The following is a 21168-nucleotide window of genomic DNA, read 5'->3' as shown; positions in this document are numbered from 1 at the left end:
AGTGTATCTGCTAGCTGCTTGTGTATTTCCCTGTGAACCTGTCAACTCAGCGGCCCGTGAGTTAGATTTCTATCATTTAAGCTAGTTCAGAGCATCATCCAGTCTCTGAGGCTGCGTTCGGTTCCTCTGAGCCTGTGCTGTTATCAGCAAGTTGTGACACTGACATTTCAGCTGCTTTTATCTCTCACTCCTCAGCTGCAGCTGCATTGAGCGCTCATGCATCAAGTGACCCGTTCCCTGATTCTGTCATTCTTTAATTTATAGTTGATCTGCAGCCAGTGCTTACACTTAAATAAACCCTTGAACTGACACTTTCTTTCAGTTCTTGCACTTTAGTTGACTCTACTTCTGTCAACTCTTCTCTTCTACTGACACTCTCACCTCAGATTTACATTTCATCACCTTTCAGCAGACAGTCAGACTGGTGAAACCACTTCAGCTATGAGAGGTGGGTTCATATTTCTCTGTGTCCAAATATCAACAAAGTTTAAATCATAGGAGTTAATTGCACTGTGTATTGCAGTCATATATGGAATGACAAACTGGACAATTAAAAGCTCAACAAATTTTTATCATAAGGCTTTTACTTTTGCTCTTGCTTTTACTATTGGGCAAATATTTCTGTTTATTTGTGTTTTCTAAGAATGTTGTAGTCCCATGGTAATAGAAAGGTTGACTTTTCTGTGTGTAGTGAAATGACCAGACAAACATGACCAGAGACAAAGTAGTTCATTTCTCAATCTTTATTACCAAAAATACAATAGCAAAGTAGTGACATGACACTGCCTACGATGTTCTAAAGAATAAATAAACAGCATGAAGCAAACCTCACACCGCTGTTGGACACAATACCATGCTCAACCCCCCATTACAAAGTTTAATAAGAGTAAAAATACACTGATCAGGACAAACATGTTACGTTTCCACCAGCTTTGGTTTAAAGTCACGTGGCTAATTTTGCCGCTTTCAGCTTAAAACCATCAGTTGAATTAAAACAGACTGGGAGTAAATAAGAACAAAGCAGAAATTCAATCTGAAAGTTGATTGTTGTTGTAAGTTGTTTTTTTTTTCTACAAGATTATGAAAAAATAGATTTTATCTTTAAAAAAATGTCAGTTTTCAGTTTCTGCAGTGTTCATCTACAATATGTACACACCTAAAATACATATCAAGTGTCTCAGCCCATTTTTAGCTTAAAAAAAACCTTGTAGTAATACATATATGACACGGCTGCTTCACACTCTGTTCACCCAAACTGTTAAATAAAAAATGTGCATTTGCATCGATGGGAAACCTACTGAGGTGATTAAGTTTCTCCCACTGACTGACTACTAAAATACAATATTGATCTATGGTCAATTTGCAGCTCCAACCTAAATAATACTTTGAACTAAAAGGCACAATAAACCACAACAAAACACAATTGTTCCTATGACAGTCAGAGGTCGTTGCTGTAACCTCATATGGCCCAGATGAATGGTTCTGAAGATGAAACACAGTGAACGTGGAGTCTTTTAGAATTTGTGACACTAAACAAGACATGTCACTGCCCATGTGACCCCTCTAACATTTTCCATGGGAACAGTTTCAACAGTTTCAATTATTAAGTTATTTGTTAAGTTTAATGTTAAGTTGTTTTTGTCTTCCCTTGTTAGCGATTAAGCTAACAGAAGTATTTTAGTGAGCTATCATTTTATTACAACTCATGTAAGGCCATGGTGCATGCAACTTAGATGCGTCCTAAGGAATCTATCATTATATTTGTGTGTATATATATCTATACACACACACATAATGATAGTTATATACAATTATTTCTGTGACTTTAGTACAGGGAGTGTTAGCTTCTATTGAATATCCAATTCTAAGGACAAGTCTCATGTTATTATTAGGCTTTGTCAAGACCCAAAAAAGAATTGTTCCTACTGACAGGTAATATTTCTACATCCAAAGCCCCATGTATATTTTTCGTCTGTGCCATGCAGTTCCATTATTATCAATCAAAGCCCATATTCACAAATCACAATTTAGGAGCCCATCAGTGAGGACGTCTCAGTAGCCAGGGGACTCTTGTTACACGTCATACTCCTCTCTCCCCATTTTCCCTGTCTCTTTCTTTACTGTCAAATAAAGTCAAAAAGAAAAACATCAATGAATCATGCTGTTGTGCTTTTGGTGACATTCCTCTGCATTATGACAAACATCTCACATACAGCTTCTTGCAAAAGGTAATACTCATCAGTACACCAAATATAGTCCCCAGTAAATGAATGCACAGTTTACTACCGGTTTGTTAATCCTCAGAAATATAAAAGCATAACAGCATGGACTGAATTACTTTAATTCAACCCAGTTCAACATGAGAAATAAACACAATTAGATAAGTTATAAATAAACTTAACAGTTTAACAAAAGAGAGATTATCTAAATCACTTTATTTGTACCATAAGTAAAACCAGAAAGGAGTGAGCCCAAAATACTGTTGATAATCTCTTACAGCAAAGGAAACTGTGCTCACAACTCTTGCAGCTATGTACAAAACGTCGGCTGGACCAGGACGTTTGGCTGGAAACTGTGATGGATGGTCACAACAGACACTTGGGGCTAACTTGGTCACTGTCCACCTTTGGTTTCACTTCCAAACTTCCAAACCCTGTCCGTCCGTTTGTTTGTTTGTTTGTTTGTGAGCAGGATGATACAAAAACTACAGAATGGATTTCCATGATGCTTAGTGGAAGGATGAGACGTGGGCAAAGGAAGAAGCCATTTAATTTTGGTGTGGACAAAGTAACGATTTCTTTAACATTGCGAGACAGGACTTTTTTGGGACATTTACACCAAAATGCTAGGCAGTAATTCTTCGATTGTAAAGACCGATATCTATGAGTTGTGAAATTTGGTGCAGATCCAAACAAAACTATTTTCTTAGCGGGACTGTTGGGCCTTTGCACTCTACCGAGTGCCATTCGAGTTTATTATGCTGACGCAGTAAGGATGGAACTAGGGGATTAGTGAGCCATGCTGCCCAAGATAATTATGACACTAGATCACCTGAGAAGTGGAGGCTTTCAGGCTGTTGACTCAGTTTAATAGAACAGCCTTACAGTAATGTAAGCGAAACAGTGGAGGCACCAAGAATTAACGAACAGCAATTCCACAAGGCTTGAAGTTTATTTGAATTTATGTATCTAAGATATGACGTGCTAAAACACTATTTATTTAAACCTTTTTTCTGAAAAAGTGGCAGCACTACTCAGAAATGAACTTGGTGGCTACGGTTTTATTTGCTCATAGAATTGATTGCTAAAAGTATGAAAATAAAGTTCCAGGTGAACCAGAATCAAAAGCTGTGTTGCTTTTTTTTTTCTCCATATTTTGGATGTGAATTATCAGGAGCTGTCAGATGTTGGGCAGCATCCTTATAACAGAGAGGAGAGGTGCGGGCGGGGTGTGTCTCTGTGTGTGTGGCTGCGGTCGGACTTGTCTCTAATGTTCACTGCTCATTATAATGAATGTCAAGTTAATCAGACAGGAGAGACACTGAAGCCTCACTTAAATGTTTTTTTTTTCTTCATACAGACATGTCCCTGTCTTCTTTGATTCAGACAAATTAAAAGCCAGACAATAATTATCCGGTATGATAATGAGAAGTCCAGGCCAGGTATAAGGGCTTTGAGATACAAATTTAATTTAGTTTCACCCTCTATGCTACACACACACTTTTGCGTTATGTAAGACAAAGTGGGATGGAGTGGGGGATGGGCATGAATTATGGATATTCCATTTTATCTTAATTTCCACAGCCTCTGTCTGTGTGGATGTAAGGAGGGGGTGGCATACTGATGAATTACAGGACCAGTGTGAAGGGTTTAGCAGCAGAGAGGTGAGGTTGCAGACTGAATACCCCTCCCCTTCTATAGTTTGTCCATTCTGGGCTACTGTAGAAACCTCAGTGGAAGAGGATCCAATGCCTGTGTGGATATAAAAGCTCATTCGAAGCTTAAGTAAACACATCAAATCTTAGTTTCAGGTGATTATTCACTAATGAAAACATAATCCCCCTAAATCCTACACACTGGTCCTCTAATGTGACATGGTGCGTTGTGCACAACAGAATGGATGAAACATTAGATGGGTGGAGAACTGACAGTTGGGTTTAAAAACTAAGCTTCAACTTCAAATAAATGTGACTTTCTGCTCATTTGACGTAATCCTGGTGGGCTTTTGGGCAACAGAATTATTCTTTTATAAGGCTACTTGGTTATCAGCATGAAAGCATCTCTTTTTTAACTTTACTTCCTGGATGAATGGCACAGTTAGTTTGACATGAATTAACGTTAAAGTGCGAGACATATTTTTGGTGATTATAACGTGTTTCCACGACAAGCATTTGGGCCACTCAAGGTGGAAACAATCTAAGATTTCTAGAATAAAGTCATAATATTACGAGAATATAGTTTTAATACTACAAGGATAAGTAATTATTTTAAGCTACATGTCATTCTCCAGGGAGAATAGCAGGCTGATGCCTGTCTCCTGTGTTATGTGTTAAATGAGGAATGTGGAGCACCTTGTTAAGTTATACTTTACTATAGGTTTCTTAAATAACAGAATAATTCATATTTTGGCTAATCAGCACCACATTATCATAAGTATCAGGACTTAAGAGAGATTGTGGAAAGAAAATGTCTTTTCTGAGGACAGAACAACAGACTTGAAGTAAAATGCCTTTTTTTGTGGTGGAGGAAATGTTTAGTAGTGGTCGACTGTGAGGCTGTAGTTTAATCTGTGTGATACTCAAAAGGATTTCAAAGTTTCTCAACAAACAATGAGATGGTTCAAGATTTTGGATCCAGAAGCCGTGGAGCTCTGGTAAGCAAGGGATTTATTTGTTTTTTTACTGTTTATTTCCTAAATTTTAATTTTTCTCGTAACATTATGACTTAGTATTAAATTAAGACACAATTCTCATAATATCCGAATATTTTCTTTCATATGGCCTTAATATCTGTCAAATGCTTCTGAGTGAACAGTTACATTTTATTCTTTCATAGAGAAGCAAATGTTTCTGTACAAAACATCAACATGATCATAGAAAGCATGAAGCCTACATTGGTCGAGGCTTCTGTTTTATCATCATTACACTGTTCTGAGCGGAGAGTTTTTATATCAGAGCTACAGTAATTAGTCGCATGGGAGAGCTGTGCCAGGAAACCTTTCTGAACTTCATTTTCACATCCACGTATTCCTGGGCACTTTGGCCAGGACAGCAGTTATTTTAAGTTGCATTTGACACTAAAAAGCTTCAGTGTAAAAGTTTGTATTTTGAAAACACTGAAAAAAGAAACATAATACAAATGTTATATGCACCAGTAATGTCATGGGCTATGAAAAAAAACTTGACTCAACGTTATAGTGTGCATAGCACCGCAATCAAAAGTGAAAACAGGTGGGTCTGAGTCAATCCAACATATTCCTGCTTTCAAATATCTTGGCACCATACACCCACCTGTGCTAACTTCCCTTTTAAATCATTCCTTTTAATCAAAACCAAACATCTGTGGCCAGAAGACTTTGCTCATCCTACACCTGTTTCTACTTTACACTAGATCATCCTCGACATCACCACTGAGGGTGATTACATTCTCCTCTAAAGACGCTACTTCACAAACAATCCAACAGTAAAATTACAGTCACTCATACAAAAATATGTATAATGCAAATAACAAATAAGAAACATGTGCCTCTTTAAATTGGCAGAACGGAAACTAACGTGCATAAAAACCTGATATATTATATTCAAGCTGTGATGTGTGCCTTGAGGCATTGGTGAGTTTGCACATGTACCTCCATAAAAAGGCTAGAGCCTCGCTTTGTCGAATTAAATACATTAAATATTACAGTAGCAATAAAAGAGCTGCCTTGTAGTCAATATATGAATTAGACTGGAAATTGTTTTTTTCTTTATTCCTGCTGAGGGATTGTGTGGTTTTGTGAGGTATGAACTTGTCCCTGTATAGTGAAAAAAACTTGGGCTAGAGCTCGGATTTGTCCCTTGAAATCAACGTTGCTTCCCTAAAGACACATTTTGTGTCTCTCATGTCAAATTATTTGATACAAATATTAATGGTCTATAAGAATTGTTCGATGTTTTTTTTATATGCCACACAGAAAATGATTTCATCATATTTCTCCAGACCTGTTCAAGGAGTGTGTATTGGACTCAAGTTACTTCAGTCTTTTGGCTACATCCACACTACTACGTTTTAGTTTGGGAGAAAAAACCCATAAATAAGTATCCATATTGTGTTCTACACGTTTCCAAACTTCTCTGTTTTAGTTGCTCTAAAACTCTGGAGTAGTGTGGACGACAGGTGCATATGAAGCTGCAGTAACATGGATGTAGCCTTTGTCACCAGCCTACATGCGGAGAAATGGCAGTTTACTACGAGGGTAGACATGGTAAAGAAATATAATGAAACTGTTCGGTGTGCGGCAGATAATTGTAAGAGCGCAGGATCAGTGTTGCTTTAGAGAAAAGTAGAGAAGGACAGGTCTCACTCTGCTGTCTGGAGGCTTGGTTGTACTTCAGTTTGCTGCTGCTGCTGCTGCTGCTCCTTGTTGAGGATGATGCTGATGATGTCTCCCTCGTGCTCCTTCATGTGCTCCATCAGTCGCTCTTTACTGGTGGACTCATAGCCACAGATGCAGCAACAGAACAAGAGCACACAGTACTCCATGCTGGGGCCCGGGACGTGGGTCTGGCCTGCATGCTGTCTCTGGGACTGAGAGTGGATCTGTGCAGGGTCATTCCCCGGGGGACTTGGGGATTCAGCTGACCACTGTGAGGGGTCTGTGGTGGGTGTGTGGAGGCCAGTCGTGCTGTCCGTGGCTGGATCAACTGCTGCTTTTGTCAGTGTGGGTGTAATTTGTTCCACGGGGGACTTTAATTTGTCCTTTAAGGGATGGACCACCGCAGCGAGGTCGGCCACTGATTCTGGAACTGCAGACAACTTCTGAGGAGCTCTGAGGGAAGTGAAGGAAGGTATCATCAAGACAAGAGAGGCGGCAAGATAACATGACTGAGTTGCAGCTCTTTGACTCTTTCTAAACATCACAGCTTTAAAGGATCAGTGTGTAGAATTTAGTGACATCTACTGGTGAAGTTGTATGTTGCAGCTGAATACTCCTCACCTCACCCTCTCCCTCTCCATCCAAACATGAAAGAGAACCTGTGGCTGCCTTCAGTTGTTATAAAAACTCAAAGGGTGTTTAGTTTGTCCAGTGTGGGCTACTGTAAGAAAAGACCCGCTCCTGATGTAAATATAAAGTATTTTAATATAAACGGCTCATTCTAGGGTAAAGAAAACAACAATTCTTAATTTAGATTAAACACAAGTGTGAAAACATCACTAGGATTATTTTAGATTAATGTTCTGCCAATAGATCCCTTCCAAATAGATCCCAATCTTACACACTGGACCTTTAAGTGAGGATTTGTTTTGTTTTCTAGATGCTAGATTTTGTAGATGTGTGAATACAGAAGTGAAAACCTGAAAGAAACTCAAAGTAACTGTATAAATGAATAAGAGTTCATGGGTTTACCGGCTGCTCTGGGAGATGGCCTCATTAATGGCTTGGTTAACTTGCTCGTAGTTGTAATTCTGGTCTCCGGCGTGCTTCCACATGTGCGACTTGAGTGACGGAGGGTGACTGCACACATAGCCACACAGAGAGCACCTGGAAGAGGAAGAAAATAAATGAGGGATAAAAACGAGGGGCGATGAGCAATGAAATGAGAGCGGATCAAGTCCAAGTTGATTTAATTAGCGTACTGAGGTTCTGCTAATCCTTCTCCCACTTTCTATCAAGAGAAACAATTCTGACGCAATATCCACAGGGGACATTAATCTTGAGAGATTAAGTGTGGAGGGCAGAAATAGGATTTACAGCCCACGTGTCAAATTATTATTTTTTGTAAGTCATTCCTGCATTCATTCATTAATCAACTATCCGCATGCTTGAAGTAACAAATGCACTCGTATGAAATTCCCATGACAGAGGACTGGATGTTGTTTGATCATGTTAATTCTAAAATATGTTTTAAAGAAGGTAACATGAAATGAAATACAAGTCCTCATTCATCCGGTGTTGATATAGGGTCTTGCTACTTTCACTGTGTAGCTGTTTCCTGCCGCTGCAAACTTGTTACCGCCGCTGCCTCAGGGTCAGGGCAGACACACATTTGGCCAAGTCACCTTGTACTATGCCCACAATAAACACTAACACTAATCTGACGTTATTAAGACCTGAAAGTTTATGTGGTTTTTGTTTGAGACACATATTTGAACAAAAAAAGAAGTCCAACAGTCCACACAATACGTAAATAATTTTCTGTAAGCATGTATATATGAATATAAATTCAAGGGTATGGACACAAATAAACACGAAAAGGGGGTGAGAACTCAAACACTATTTTACAGGACATATCAGTAATTAAAATCATTGTTAAGTATGTTTTACATCTAAATGAAATCATATGAAGCCAATGATTTGTTTTATTGTGAAAGTCAACTGTACTAACAGTAAACTAACTAAAAGATCAAAATGGTTCACATCACATAAAGACAGAAATAGCCAGTGGTGTGTATGTTCTCAGTGGCACACACAGCCACAGAAGAACAGGTGCTGCAACCATTCACAACCATTCCAAGAACCCGACGCAACCACTGGGAGAACAAGGAGGACAGAACCCATTTGACGTGAGTGACTGTGTATGTAGGCATGTAGAAGGGTCATATGTTAACAGTCCAGGCGGGTCAAGAGTTGACTTCAGGTCAGTACAGGGCTTTGCTGGCGCCAGTTTGCAAATATTGACCCATGCAGGACTCTTACATAAGACTACAGCAGCCTGTCATGGTCTAATCTGTCCTTTCATAATGATCCGAGACCAAATCTGACCTGACTCCACATCTGTCAGGTGGACCAACCGGACCTTTACTTTTGTATGAAAGCAACAGCAGGACTGTGTGACAGTTGATATGAAAGTTTAGCATGAATTCAAAAGGTAAACTCCTAATAAATGGTCAATTGAGTAACCAATCAATTTAATTGATCAAAGTCTTCATGACCACTCAAAACATTTTACACAGCATCCATTCAGACGCAGCCATCAGGATAATTTGGAATGCAGTAACTTGGCCAAGGACTAGAAGGCAGGGGTTGAATTGAAGGACCCTAAATCCATGTGCTGATCGTGAACTCTCATTGACACTATCTGTCCGCAGCATTTATATTTAACATGATCATTTGTCAGCATAGTAATGCATGTGACTGCAGGCATTTTCCCTGGTGCATGACAAAGTACAAAGGCATTACAACTGCAAAATGATAAGCTTGCCTAATATTCTGGGTACTTAAGTGTTTAAAAGTCAGTGAAACATGGTGTCCACACAGCAGTTATTTCCCCATCCCTTAACATCACGCCACAAACGCCTCTTCTTCATGCAGCTTCTACCTCGTCAGCATTGTTCATGACATATGAGGCCAACTGCAGTGTGGGCTAATGAGGCTCATTAGTTCTATCTCTGTGACGCCACACAAGATGAATAAAAACATTAGTGCGAGTAAAGTGCAGCCTGACTTAGTGTCAGTCACCAGAATATGATTCTCTGCACGTCCACAGACCTGAACAAAAAAAAAATCACTTTTTCTCTTGGTCTGGACCAAATCAACTGCAATACAGGAGTGAAAGTCACCTAAAAGTCACCAGGAGATATCATCCTCTTTAACTACACTTTTCAACTTTTGTTCTGAAGATTTGCAGTTTTTTTTCCATTTAATATCATTGCACATATCTTTCCAATTGTATTAGTTTGTTTAAATATTTGTATTTACATGTTTGTATTTTTTTTCTATTTTGCACATCTCTTCCTCCACAGTGATGAATAAAGAGCGAGCCATTTCACCTTTGATTTCATAAAAGCACAAAATAACTTAAGTGCCGATTTAATGGACAAAGAATATCATTATGTTTCATTTGCACTGTATGGACTTGTACATTCCAGCACTGCAGCTTCTGATGACTGTATAATACAGCACAAGTGGAAATCAGCAATCAGTGCCATGCACAGAGTGGAGAAGATATATAATATTTAAAGAGGGACTGAATATAAACTCCCACCAACAACTAACCTTGTAATCAGAAGCCCATTTGTCAAGTCTCCAGTGCGTTGGCACCATTAGAGCCCACAAGTGGGCACACACACACACACACACACACACACACACACACACACACACACACACACACACACACACACACACACACACACACACACACACACACACACACACACACACACACACACACACACACACACAGCCTCAGATAACCCCAGCAGCTCTTTCTGTCTGTGCTCATTCTTATCATCTCTCGGACTCCATTTGCATTTGAGTTATTTTCTACCGACTATATTTACAACTGGCATTATTACGTGTTTCCAGTGTTCATACAGAGATCTGATCACTCTGTCCAGCTCACTTTACGTCCTCCTCTCGTTTGATCAAGTCCAAAAAAAGAAGGAGATGCTAGCCGTTCATGACTCAGTGTTATTGTGTTTTCTTGCTTTTTGTTTGGTCTTGACTTCACTCCATCCACAGGTGCCCTGAATAACATGAGTACAGGTGAGAGGACTTATTCCTGTTTACTGGCTAAAGACTACTCGCAGAAAATCATTAAAAGCTTTCTGCACGTCACTATAGCTGATAATAGAGATTTCTCAAAATGTCGCCTCAGATATCTACTGAATTTGAATAGCTGGACTCGTCGGACTTTGAACCGTGGACAGCGAACGGAAAGTCTTGGCCAGGATAAGCGCTGTCAACACAGGAAGCCCCAGAATGTTGTCTGAGAGGTTAATTTGTAATCAGATGATAGTCGATTGCCTCAGAGATTAGCAGCCATTAGTTTAGCATATCCTAGATTATTATTTCTTCCTACTAAATTGTTGTATGTGGAGTAGCAATGCATCTGCATTCAATGTTGTCACAATGTGTTACTGACCTCCTCTGGTGATCTTTCGGATCATAAAACTGTCTTATGTATTTACTTTCATGCGATTAAATCTGACTGCAATCTGATCTCTAAAAACACATTTCAAAGCCAGGTGTAAATTGTCTCATTCTCTCTCTGAATTGAATGCGTGCTCCATGTTTCTCACCTGTACTGCTCCAGGAGCTGCACAGCTTGGTGCTCCTGAGGGTGCCTCCTCATGTGGCTCTTCAAACTGTTCATGTTTGTGGTGGCAAAGTCACAGCTACAGCACCTAGCAGATGGAAAAAAGGGAGAATCGAGAGATGAGAGAACATCGAGACAGAGCGGCTACTTTAACAAGCTGCCTTCTGGGGTCATCGTGTTGCTTCTTTACACTTGTAGCCTGAAGGGAGATAAGGGATTTATAACAAAACAGGGAGGATATTGCTACTTTTAGAAAAAAGAAAAAAAAGGATAAATCATAACGTTTTCTTCTTTGCTGAACTTCGGATGTTATGGTTGGAAGATGAAACTGGCTTTTTAGTTGCTTGGAGGCAAATACAAGGTCTGCAAACAAAGGCTGCAGTCAACTCACAGACATTTGCACTGCATTAAAATAAAAAATAACACAAAACTGAACTTTATAAACTGAGGTTGAGCGGGGCTGGAATATTAAAAACACAGATCTGACCAACAGAGTACAAGAAAACTTTCTGAAAAAACAAAAACACTTTCACTACAGTTTCAACAGAGTGTAATTGTTTATATTAATTCTATTTCAACTAACTACTGATTACACATTTATTTTGCAAATGTAAAACATGAAGCATGTTATGTATTAGCATTGTTACCTTTATATAGTTAGATTTGAATGTATGGTCAGTCCCCTTTCATGGAACATTTTGTTGCATCTTGCTATACAACTACACAATTTAAGTCCAAACCTGTGGATCATTCTGGACTTGATCTGTGACTGTGTTATAACAATACTGTTGTCTGTGGTGGCTTTAAAATAAACGGTGATAAGACACTGATTTAAAATTTTTATATTTCAGACATTTACTGTTTTCAAAATGGGAGATGGCAATAGCATGACATGGAAATGTTAAGGCTGCATTATGGTCAACAACTTGAACAATGTGTATGTACTCAGACAGTACAGGAGTCAAACAACTGTTTGTGAGTATTTTGGTTTTTTTCTTTGTGAAGTCTCACACAGAAGCAACAAGAGGTTCCAGCTCCCAACCAACAAACAGTCCAGAAAACAATCCCCAAACAAAGTGGAACATGATAAGTTAGTAGGATTTTGTGGTGCTGATAGTTTGTTAGTGTGAAGTCCTTACGGTAAGGTAAGCTGAGCTAACTGGCTGAAGCTTCATATTTATCAAACCGACATTAGAGTGATACATTTTTGCATCACTTAGCAAATGTTCAACTACTGCTTTAATTAGAGCCCGAAACATTCAGCCCTGGCAGCATAGTGGAGTGTAACCCTGTCCCTCTGCCTCTGGACTGCACAGCAGACAGCAGCAGCACCTCATAGTCTCACTATGTTCTCAACACCTACAGATCTCTGTGTAGCTCCCAGAGATCCCATCCACATCTCAATCTTTCCGTTACATTACTGTATATATTAAATTTGACAGAATCACAGACTTCATGTGGAAAGGATCAGCAAAACATTTAATATTTACTTAATTAGAAACACCAGACTAATACTCATAAACCACGTATATCTGAATCTTTTACCCTGAACCATTGGCTAGATGGATGCTTGATGATTCTGGCCGGAAAAACAAATTAAATGCCACCTGACCTTTTCCAGAGCAGAAAGAGGTCCTGTAGAGTGTGTGTTTGAGTGCTTGCACTTATATGTGTGTGAGGACCATTTTGATCTAGACCTTATGGAATGAGGATATTTTTTGTAAAGTGAGGACATTTTGGCCGGTCCTCACCTTTTCAAAAGGTTGTTTAAGGGTTAAGAATTGGTTTTAGGGTAAGAGTTAGAATTTAGTTTAGGGTAAGGGTTACAGTTTGGCATTTAGTTGTGATGGTTAAGGTTAGGGTAAGGGGCTAGGGAATGCATTCTGTTCTCACGAAGATATAAGTACAAGAATGTGTGTGTGTGTTTAAACATCTGACCTTAGAGCAGAGGCGACAGTAAACAGTTAAGAAAGGTGACGTTAACACCCATATGTGTTGTGACCTCATGGCAGCTACTTGTTAACACAAAGGCCAAGTGCTAATCCAGAGCATGGAAGTCAGACAGAGAGCACTCAGTGTGTGACTGTGCCTACACAGGGACATCACAGTGCAGCTCTCAGCATTACTGGGGATGTACTGCCATCTAATGGATCCTTCTGACATCAACATCTTTACATAGAGAGGGCTGAATGGGAACTAGCACATGAATGAAATCTGGAAAGTGTGGTATTTGGTTTGCCCTCACTGCCTGAGAAGGGAAGTGAAAACTAAACACGTCCTACTCACTGACCACTAACACTACTATACAGGATACAATAGAAACACAGGAATGGTATTGTTCTCTTAAAGATATTCTATCCTTTAAAGGTGGTACCAACAACCTTTTTACCACATATTTTAAATGACCAGTTGAGATTTGGCAAAACACTAAACATTCAAGGACTTCAAGTAACATCAATCACATGTACTCCTACATTAAGATATGATAGAAACAAAATACTGAATCAAGCTGCATGGAAACTGAAATGTGTTACACCAGTAACTCATAGCTACTAGTTATTGCAAGTAATTATTTTCAGGGCTTTACTTTAATCATGATCATCATCATTTAAAGGTCCAGTGTGTTATATTTAGGTGAAAGGGATCTATTGGCAGAAATTTAATGTAGAATAATCCTCATGATGTTTTCACTAGTTCATTTCATCTAAATTGTATGAATTGTAGTTTTCTTTACCCCAGAAAAGTCCCTTTATATTCAAATACTTTATATTTACATTGAGGGGACCCTCTCTATGGAGGCTGCCATGTTTTTTACGTTAGTCCAGACTGAACAAACTAAACACCTTTTGAGTTTTTATGACAACTAAAGCTACCACAGGTTCTTTTTCATGTTTGGAAGGAGAGGGTGGGGTGAGGGGTGTTCAGCTGCAACAGGAAATTTCAACACTAGATATCACAAAATTCTACACACTGTACATTTAAGACTTTACTCAGGACTTATAGAATCATGGTAAGTCTGGATTCGGCAGTGACTGGTATGAGAACTTATAGGTGATAGTGGTGCATTTCTACAAGTTTTCTTAACAACTCACCGATAAGGCTTGTCAGAGTTATGAATCCGTCGGTGGTTTCTCACCCCGACATATGTGGAGCTGGTGTAGTCGCACACATCACATTTGTACATCTTCTGCTTTGCACAATCTATCACACAGGAAACAGGAAACAGATCAACAACTTTCTGAAAACGACACCGACAAAAACAAATCACATGACAACAACAGAAGACCTGACACTGAGGATGGAGAGCGTTAGTCGTTCATTTAAATATCCTGAAACAGTCTTACCATCGTCTGTTACCCGCTCGGCTTCCTCCACTGTGGCTGCAGCTTCAGTGACGTCTGTGAGGGCTGCCATGTCGCTGCTGAAGCTGTGGTGCTCTCTTTCATGGTTTCTTAACTGACTCTGAGTGAAGAAAACACAAAGAGAATAAAGTCTCTACACAAAGGAGGGATAATGTATGTAGTTGACATTTAAAGCAGCAGCATGCAGGTTTAAAAGGCCGTCTAAATCAGTAATACCACCTGTGGAGTGAAAATAGCAGTGGGCCAGCTTCCACCCTCCACAATTATAAACTCTTTCAGCTTAACTCCCAAAACTGCTGAATGATATGTTGAATTTAATAACCTCTGCAGCAGATCATTACTCGACTCCCATGACAACAGTGGATCAATGGTTTTCTCCTCGGTTGCATCATCAAACTAAGACAAACTTTCATGCCGAGCGGCACCGGGCTCCAACTTTTAACAACAGAGAACCTCTCTTCACACAGGTACTTCACGCAGCTAATTAAAGGCCTCTATAGGCCTCAACTCCTCTTCTTTAATGTTTGTAATTGCTGGGAAGTAAAATCTATTGGCAGGATGGGGCGTCTGGATTTCTGGGTGTCTGTACAAGCCAATGTCTGCATATTTCAATCGATTTTTTTGTTTATACACAAGATCTCAGATCTGAGTTGAAGTTGTCAGTCAAAATGGTAAGTAAATGACCAAAAAGAAAAGGGTAGATTTTTTCCAAAATCCTGAGTTGTGTTTGCAAAATCTAACTTGGTTTACACTCAAAACAAAAAGATGTGTACAAGAAAAACAGATAATGGAAAATAACCTGGTAGACCAAGGAAAACAAGTCTTGTGGATGAGCAGAAAATGATTAAATACATCCTGCTCTTCAGGATGTTGGTTTACATGCTTACATCATGACTATAACCACAAAAGATTCAGGAGCCACGGGAGCATTAGCGTCTGTTGATGTCTTTGGGCCACTGTTTAGTTTGGAGGACCCAGTCCCTATGAGGCTATGAAGGGCTCATTCTCGGCTCATTATTAATTTAAGTTGATTATTTATTAATTAAAACACTGTTATGAATATATTAATTTCAATTTCTTTGACATAGGTCCTTTAAATATCCAAATCAAGTTGCTTAATTACACTGATGAAAACAAAATCTGTTATTTCCATTAAAACAATCCTGCTCATTGATTTGCAACACGTCTCACAATCATTTCAATACAACCACAGTATTCAACAGTTCAGATGTTTATAGTCATAGTACTGTGTATATCACTTTATTTCATAACTTAACTATGTAAATCTTTACTCTTCATCGGAACATTCCATTTTTAATTACATTGGTGAGGGGGTGACTGTTACAAATTTGTCACAGGTGAAACAGAGGTGCACTATCAGTGTTAGATTTCCTAGGAAATACATATGGATGGTGTATAAAGTCTGTAGCTCTGTGTGACCTGCACTTGAACCTGGACCATTCTGCCATGACGAAAAGGCTAATTCAGACTTAACACCAGCAAACTCAATGAATTTCAAAATTCATAATAATATAGTATGGTACTAATTGCTAGATCACATAACAGGATTTAAACTCTGCGTGTGAAAGTTGACATCTCCTCACCTTATAGTGAAAGGCATCTGGGCACTGCTTGCACCGGTACATCCTGGTCTTGCAGTGGTGGATCATATGGCTCTCCAGGTCCATGCTGTCTGAGGCGATGTGATCACAGATGGGACACTGATACGGCTGCCTCTGTCTGTGAACCCGCAGGTGGTGTTTGATGTAGCCCTTGTTGCTGCTACTGTAGCGACATAGGCGGCATCTGTATGGCCTTTCACTGCCGGGGATGTAGTCCACCAGACCACCATCCGGAGAAGCAACCAACCCATCCATTCGTGGAATGGCACACATGTAACTCCCAGCTCCGCTGCCTGTGACCACACCGGCCACGGCCCCGTTTTGGAACTGTGCGTTGTCCTGAAGCTCTTTTAAGATATCTTCATCAGAGGCATTCTGGTCCGAACGCTCTCTGAGTCTTTCAATGACGGTGAGCAGCGACAAGCTAATGCCAGCTTTAGTTGCAGGGCCCTCCTCGTCTACCTCCCTGAGTCCCAGGGGCCCCAACTCTTCTTCCTCACTGTCCTCCCTATGAAGTTCCAAGTCCAATAGAGCTGCCGTCGTTCCCACGTCGGGAGACTTCTGCCCGGCTGTTGTCATTTCTACCAGTTTCTGGCCCATGTTTGAGCACTGAGTCTGGCCTGTGATGGTCTTCATGCTTAGTTTGGGGCTGGAGGTGGAGAGCTCAGCGGTCCTCATAGGCATGGCTACCAGGGCCTCAGCAGCCAGGGAGTGCAGGCGGAGGGACTCAGAATGTGTTCTTTTGCGACCAGCTGGGGGAACGTTTTCATCCCGTGGAGAGTTGCTACTTATGGCAACAGAGGATTTAATATCAGCACTTAATGCCTGGCTGTCAGCAGCGTCTGCACTGCAGCCAAGGACCACCTCCTCCTTCACAGTTCCAATGTGGTCACGCTCTTGCTCCTCCACATCCTGTAGGCTCTTGTCCCTGTCCACGTCTGGGCTAAGAAGAAGTGGGTTAGTTGTCATGACTGAATCCTCAGCCGAGGGAAGACGTTCTACAATCACGTTGATCCGGCCGGCACTGTTGGGACTGCTGTTGATAATCTTCTGGGCTGATGACAGTAAACTGTCCGTGATAGAGGCACTATCATGGTGACCATCTATCTCAACCTCAGTCTCCGCCACCGTCATCACCTGCACTTCCACCAGGGGCTCCTGTGATGTCAGGTCCTTGATGGGATACACACGTTCCTCCTCTTCCCCTGCCGTTTTTAGACTTTCATCAAGATTAGAAAAAGGCTGATTCAACAGACCCTGTTTACCGTCGACAGCCAGTGGCAGTAGCTGGAGCTTGAAGGCAGTGGGCAGCTTTTGCAGGCTTTTCTCTTGAAGAGCTGGGGAAAAAACTACACTTTCCTCTCTGGTCATGGCAGGGTTAGCTGCAGCCTTGAACTCTCTCACTGCCCCGTCTTCACCCTCGAAGATGGGGTAAGAGCAGTCGACCAGACCAGCATGCTTCCAGGCATGAGTCTTTAGCATCCGCTGCTGGCTGCAGACGTAGCTGCAGATTAGGCAGCGGTACAGTCCATACTCCTCATAGCTGTACCATTTCTTCTTCTGTGGCAGCTCCTCGGAACTGTCCGCTGAACTTTTGATGACCTCGGTTCCCATACTGCCACTGCTCCCAGTCCAGTCCCCATCCTGCTTTCTTAAAACATCTTCCTTCCTATCGTTATAGGTATCCGACGGAGTGAAATCTCTCTTCAGGTTTCCTCCATTGTCCAAGTGCAGCCTGACATGTGCCTCAAGCTGCCCCTGGTCTCTGGAGGTAAAGTGACACTCTGAGCACATGAGGATGACATCACTGTTCAGCTCATTGTGCTGCTTCAGGTGCTCTTTGAGCAGGGGCAGTGTTTGGGAGAGATATGGACACAGGCTGCACTGATAGCATGTTACTGTCCACTTTTGGTTGCTGCTGATGGGGCTGTCACAGTTCTCTGTTACTGTGGAGGTGACGTTATTGTTACTGTCGCCTGACACAGGTGGAGAAAGAGCACGGTCAGCTGGGCTGCCATCTAATCTCATCACCTTGACGTTCCTCTTTATTTTCTTAATGGGAGAGCTTCCTCTGCTCCCCTTCGTCCCGTCATCACCTCCTCCTGCTAGTGCAGAAGAGGCCTGTTGTAAAGCTCTTTTCTGTGCTGCAGAGATGCAGCTGCGCTGGGGACGCTTCTCCACTATTTTACTGAGCTTCTCAATGACTCGGATCAGAGAATTGGGAGCTTGCTTGTGTTGAAAAATCTGAGAGGTGTCTTCCTTAACGGCCTGTCGGGTTTGGCTTTGAGCAGGGGATTCCAGTGGATTGGAGGAGGAAGAGGAGGCAGTGGAGGAGTGTGTGGTGAGTACAGCTACATTGCTGATCTCTTCCATGACCTGTCAGAGAGCAGAGGAAGAAATCCCATCAATGATTAAATAAGTTTAGTTTGTGTGAAGTGGACACACACTCACTCACACACACACTCACTCACACACACACTCACTCCAGCAGACAGAAGAAAAGTTCTTCACAGAGATTATGACTCAACGGTTGGTATAAAATGATCAATTTGATTATTGAATGTATTGAATATTGATTTGAAGTCATATAGCCCAGCCCCATATGCTCACTATAAATTAACTGTGAATAAACAGGCTAGCAGAGTAGCTGTACCCAGCATTATTATAGGCCAAGCAAACATCCCATTCCAAACAGGCATGTTTAGAACAGACACTGCAGTGGTTCTTTTAAATTCTGGAAGAGTAAAAAGTGTCAAAGGTAACATTTCAAGCTCAGTGATATACAATTTACATTAAGTCAATATGCAGCCAATTTTTGCATTTAAGATGCTCAAATTAATGGATGTTTAGCATTTTATGCTTGATAAAATATACACTTATTATATCCAGTTCATCATTACTTGCTAATTACATTTCATAATTCATTAATAATGTTAGATATCACGATGAGAATGTTTGTGGCTAAAGGATTTGTTTTAAAATAAAAGTAGTCGCTGTGGCTCAGTGTTCAGCTCCCAACCGTACAACACTGAACAACAAATCATCACACACTGAGTGTTTGTGTTCACCAATGAATTTGAACCATTTGTGCATATTGATAATAAACTTATGTTCAAACTATGATGTCAATGAGCAACATGTGTTGATCTAAACACAATGTGGTTCTATCAGTTAATAAGCCTGCCATTGGTCCATACCACCTTATTTAGTGTAGTGGGGGGATCGGCTGTTTCAAGGAAAAGTGAAGTGAGACAGTGATAAGTGTGATATCTTAACTCCATGATGATAAGCCCCCTCACTGCTGACTTGAACACACGTGCACCATGTGCATCTGTTTACAAACGCAGCTTGAAGGAACTGATCCGTCCGCAAACTTTCCTCTTTGTCACTTTCTGACCACAGTTCACCTTCCTCTTTCTCCCACTTCTGCTTGTGTGGGACTAGATTACACACAGCAGGACACACATGCACAAACCACTGGCTAATATCAGGGAACAGACCCAGTCTCATTATCCCTGTACACAAGATAAACGGATTCTAAAACCAAACAACAGGCTTCTTCATGTCCCAGCTAACAATGTAAATGTCCCAGATAAACAGTGCATGGTGGGATAACATTAGAAACGCTGGTATAGCACAGCTGACAGATTATCGATCAGGCTGACCGATGAGTGTGGTCAGTCTCGGGCCATCGTGTGATCTGCCCAGCCGCAGATGAGCACCTGTTATGTCAGGGTCTAAAAATATTCCCTCCCCAGTGAGAAGCGGGGCTCAGCCCTGAGCTGCTCATACAGCCAGGCACCACAGGGCTAATGCTAGCTAGCACGCTGCAGCTGCCTGAACACGCTGGGGACTCTTTCGTGCGGAGACAAAAACTCAACCAAAGTGAGGAGGCAGGGGACAACACTGTTAGCTTAGCTGCTAGCTTGCTGCTGCTCAAACACACGAGTGTCACACAGTGGCAGCTCTCAGTCCCTTCACGACACAAGGACGTTTGGAAACTGTTTCCGGTCGCTGGGTGGAGGAGGAGCGCGTGCTCGTGTTGTGATGGAGGTATACTCACTAACTCAGAAACCCGCGACGCTCTTTGTCCTCAGCGCATAAAACTACTTCACATTTTATTCGTTAGCCATAAAAAAAAAAAAGTGGCCTCACTCTGTCCCACATTGTAAAATGGCGTGGATGGAATACGGGTCACGTGATTCAGAGTGCGGGTCAGGTGACCTGCCCGGTTCAGCCTATTGGGTGTCAGGGTTTCACCGCGTTGACTGCTGCTGCCTTCAGGTGCCGCTCGTACTGCGCTGTATCGAATGGCTGTGCAATCGAAATACATGCTTTGTGTTTGCTCCTTATGTCCATGATGGTATTATTTGGTGTTTTGTTATTGAATGGAAAAGTTTACCTGAACAACAACTTCACTTTCACTGCATTTCAATCAGCTCTCAAATCTTACTCATTCCATAATTTAGATTTTGTGTCACTGGAACAGTGCCCTATGTGAGCCTGCCTGAGTGGAATGGACTGTTTTCTTGTCCTGTGTTAATGCTCAGGAGCTACTTCAGAATGTTTTCTTTGTCATTACTGAGTCCTCCTCAAACAGTTAACAATAAACTTTCACTTTTTATTGTTTGTGTGCAGAGCTTTTTATTAGGGTGACCATATTTTCATTTGGGAAAACCAGGACACCTTGTCCAGGGGGTGGCTGGGGGGTGGGCGGTCATGTGGAGGATGCTGCTACAAAAGATTAGGAATTGTGGCTGAAATGCTAACATCTGATCAAACCACAAAAACAAACCTGAATGGCTGTGACTTGTTGTTGTGTCAGAAACACTTAAAGCCCCAGAACATTTGAATGGATTTCAGTCGAGCCATGATCCATGCAGTAGTTCAGGCACTAAACATCATCAGTGTACAGGAACACCTGCTCCAGTCGATGCAGCTGAAT

General features: G+C 41.1%; 1 protein-coding gene across 2 annotated transcripts; it reads right to left on the bottom strand.

The window, feature by feature from the left end:
* Positions 1 to 1942: 1942 nt before the first annotated feature.
* znf507 (zinc finger protein 507) lies at positions 1943 to 20427 on the bottom strand. Of its 2 annotated transcripts, XM_020080156.2 has the most exons (8): positions 20287 to 20427; positions 16206 to 18599; positions 14584 to 14701; positions 14332 to 14440; positions 11223 to 11327; positions 7606 to 7740; positions 6562 to 7026; positions 1943 to 2120 (listed from the first exon to the last, which is right to left on the bottom strand). In XM_020080156.2, the coding sequence occupies exons 2-8, from the start codon at positions 18594 to 18596 to the stop codon at positions 2081 to 2083; spliced, it is 3363 nt and encodes a 1120-aa protein (XP_019935715.2). In that variant the 5' UTR covers positions 18597 to 18599; positions 20287 to 20427; the 3' UTR covers positions 1943 to 2080. The 2 variants fall into 2 exon arrangements, with proteins under 2 accessions (XP_019935715.2, XP_069388293.1); XM_069532192.1 differs by lacking the exon at positions 1943 to 2120 and having other exon boundaries at positions 2664 to 7026.
* Between the last annotated feature and the right edge of the window lie 741 nt (positions 20428 to 21168).

Source organism: Paralichthys olivaceus, chromosome 1, assembly GCF_024713975.1.
Source record: "Paralichthys olivaceus isolate ysfri-2021 chromosome 1, ASM2471397v2, whole genome shotgun sequence".
NCBI classification, from domain to species: domain Eukaryota; kingdom Metazoa; phylum Chordata; class Actinopteri; order Pleuronectiformes; family Paralichthyidae; genus Paralichthys; species Paralichthys olivaceus.
Note: the sequence above shows the minus strand (reverse complement) of the source record. Positions and strands in the feature narration are given on the sequence as shown.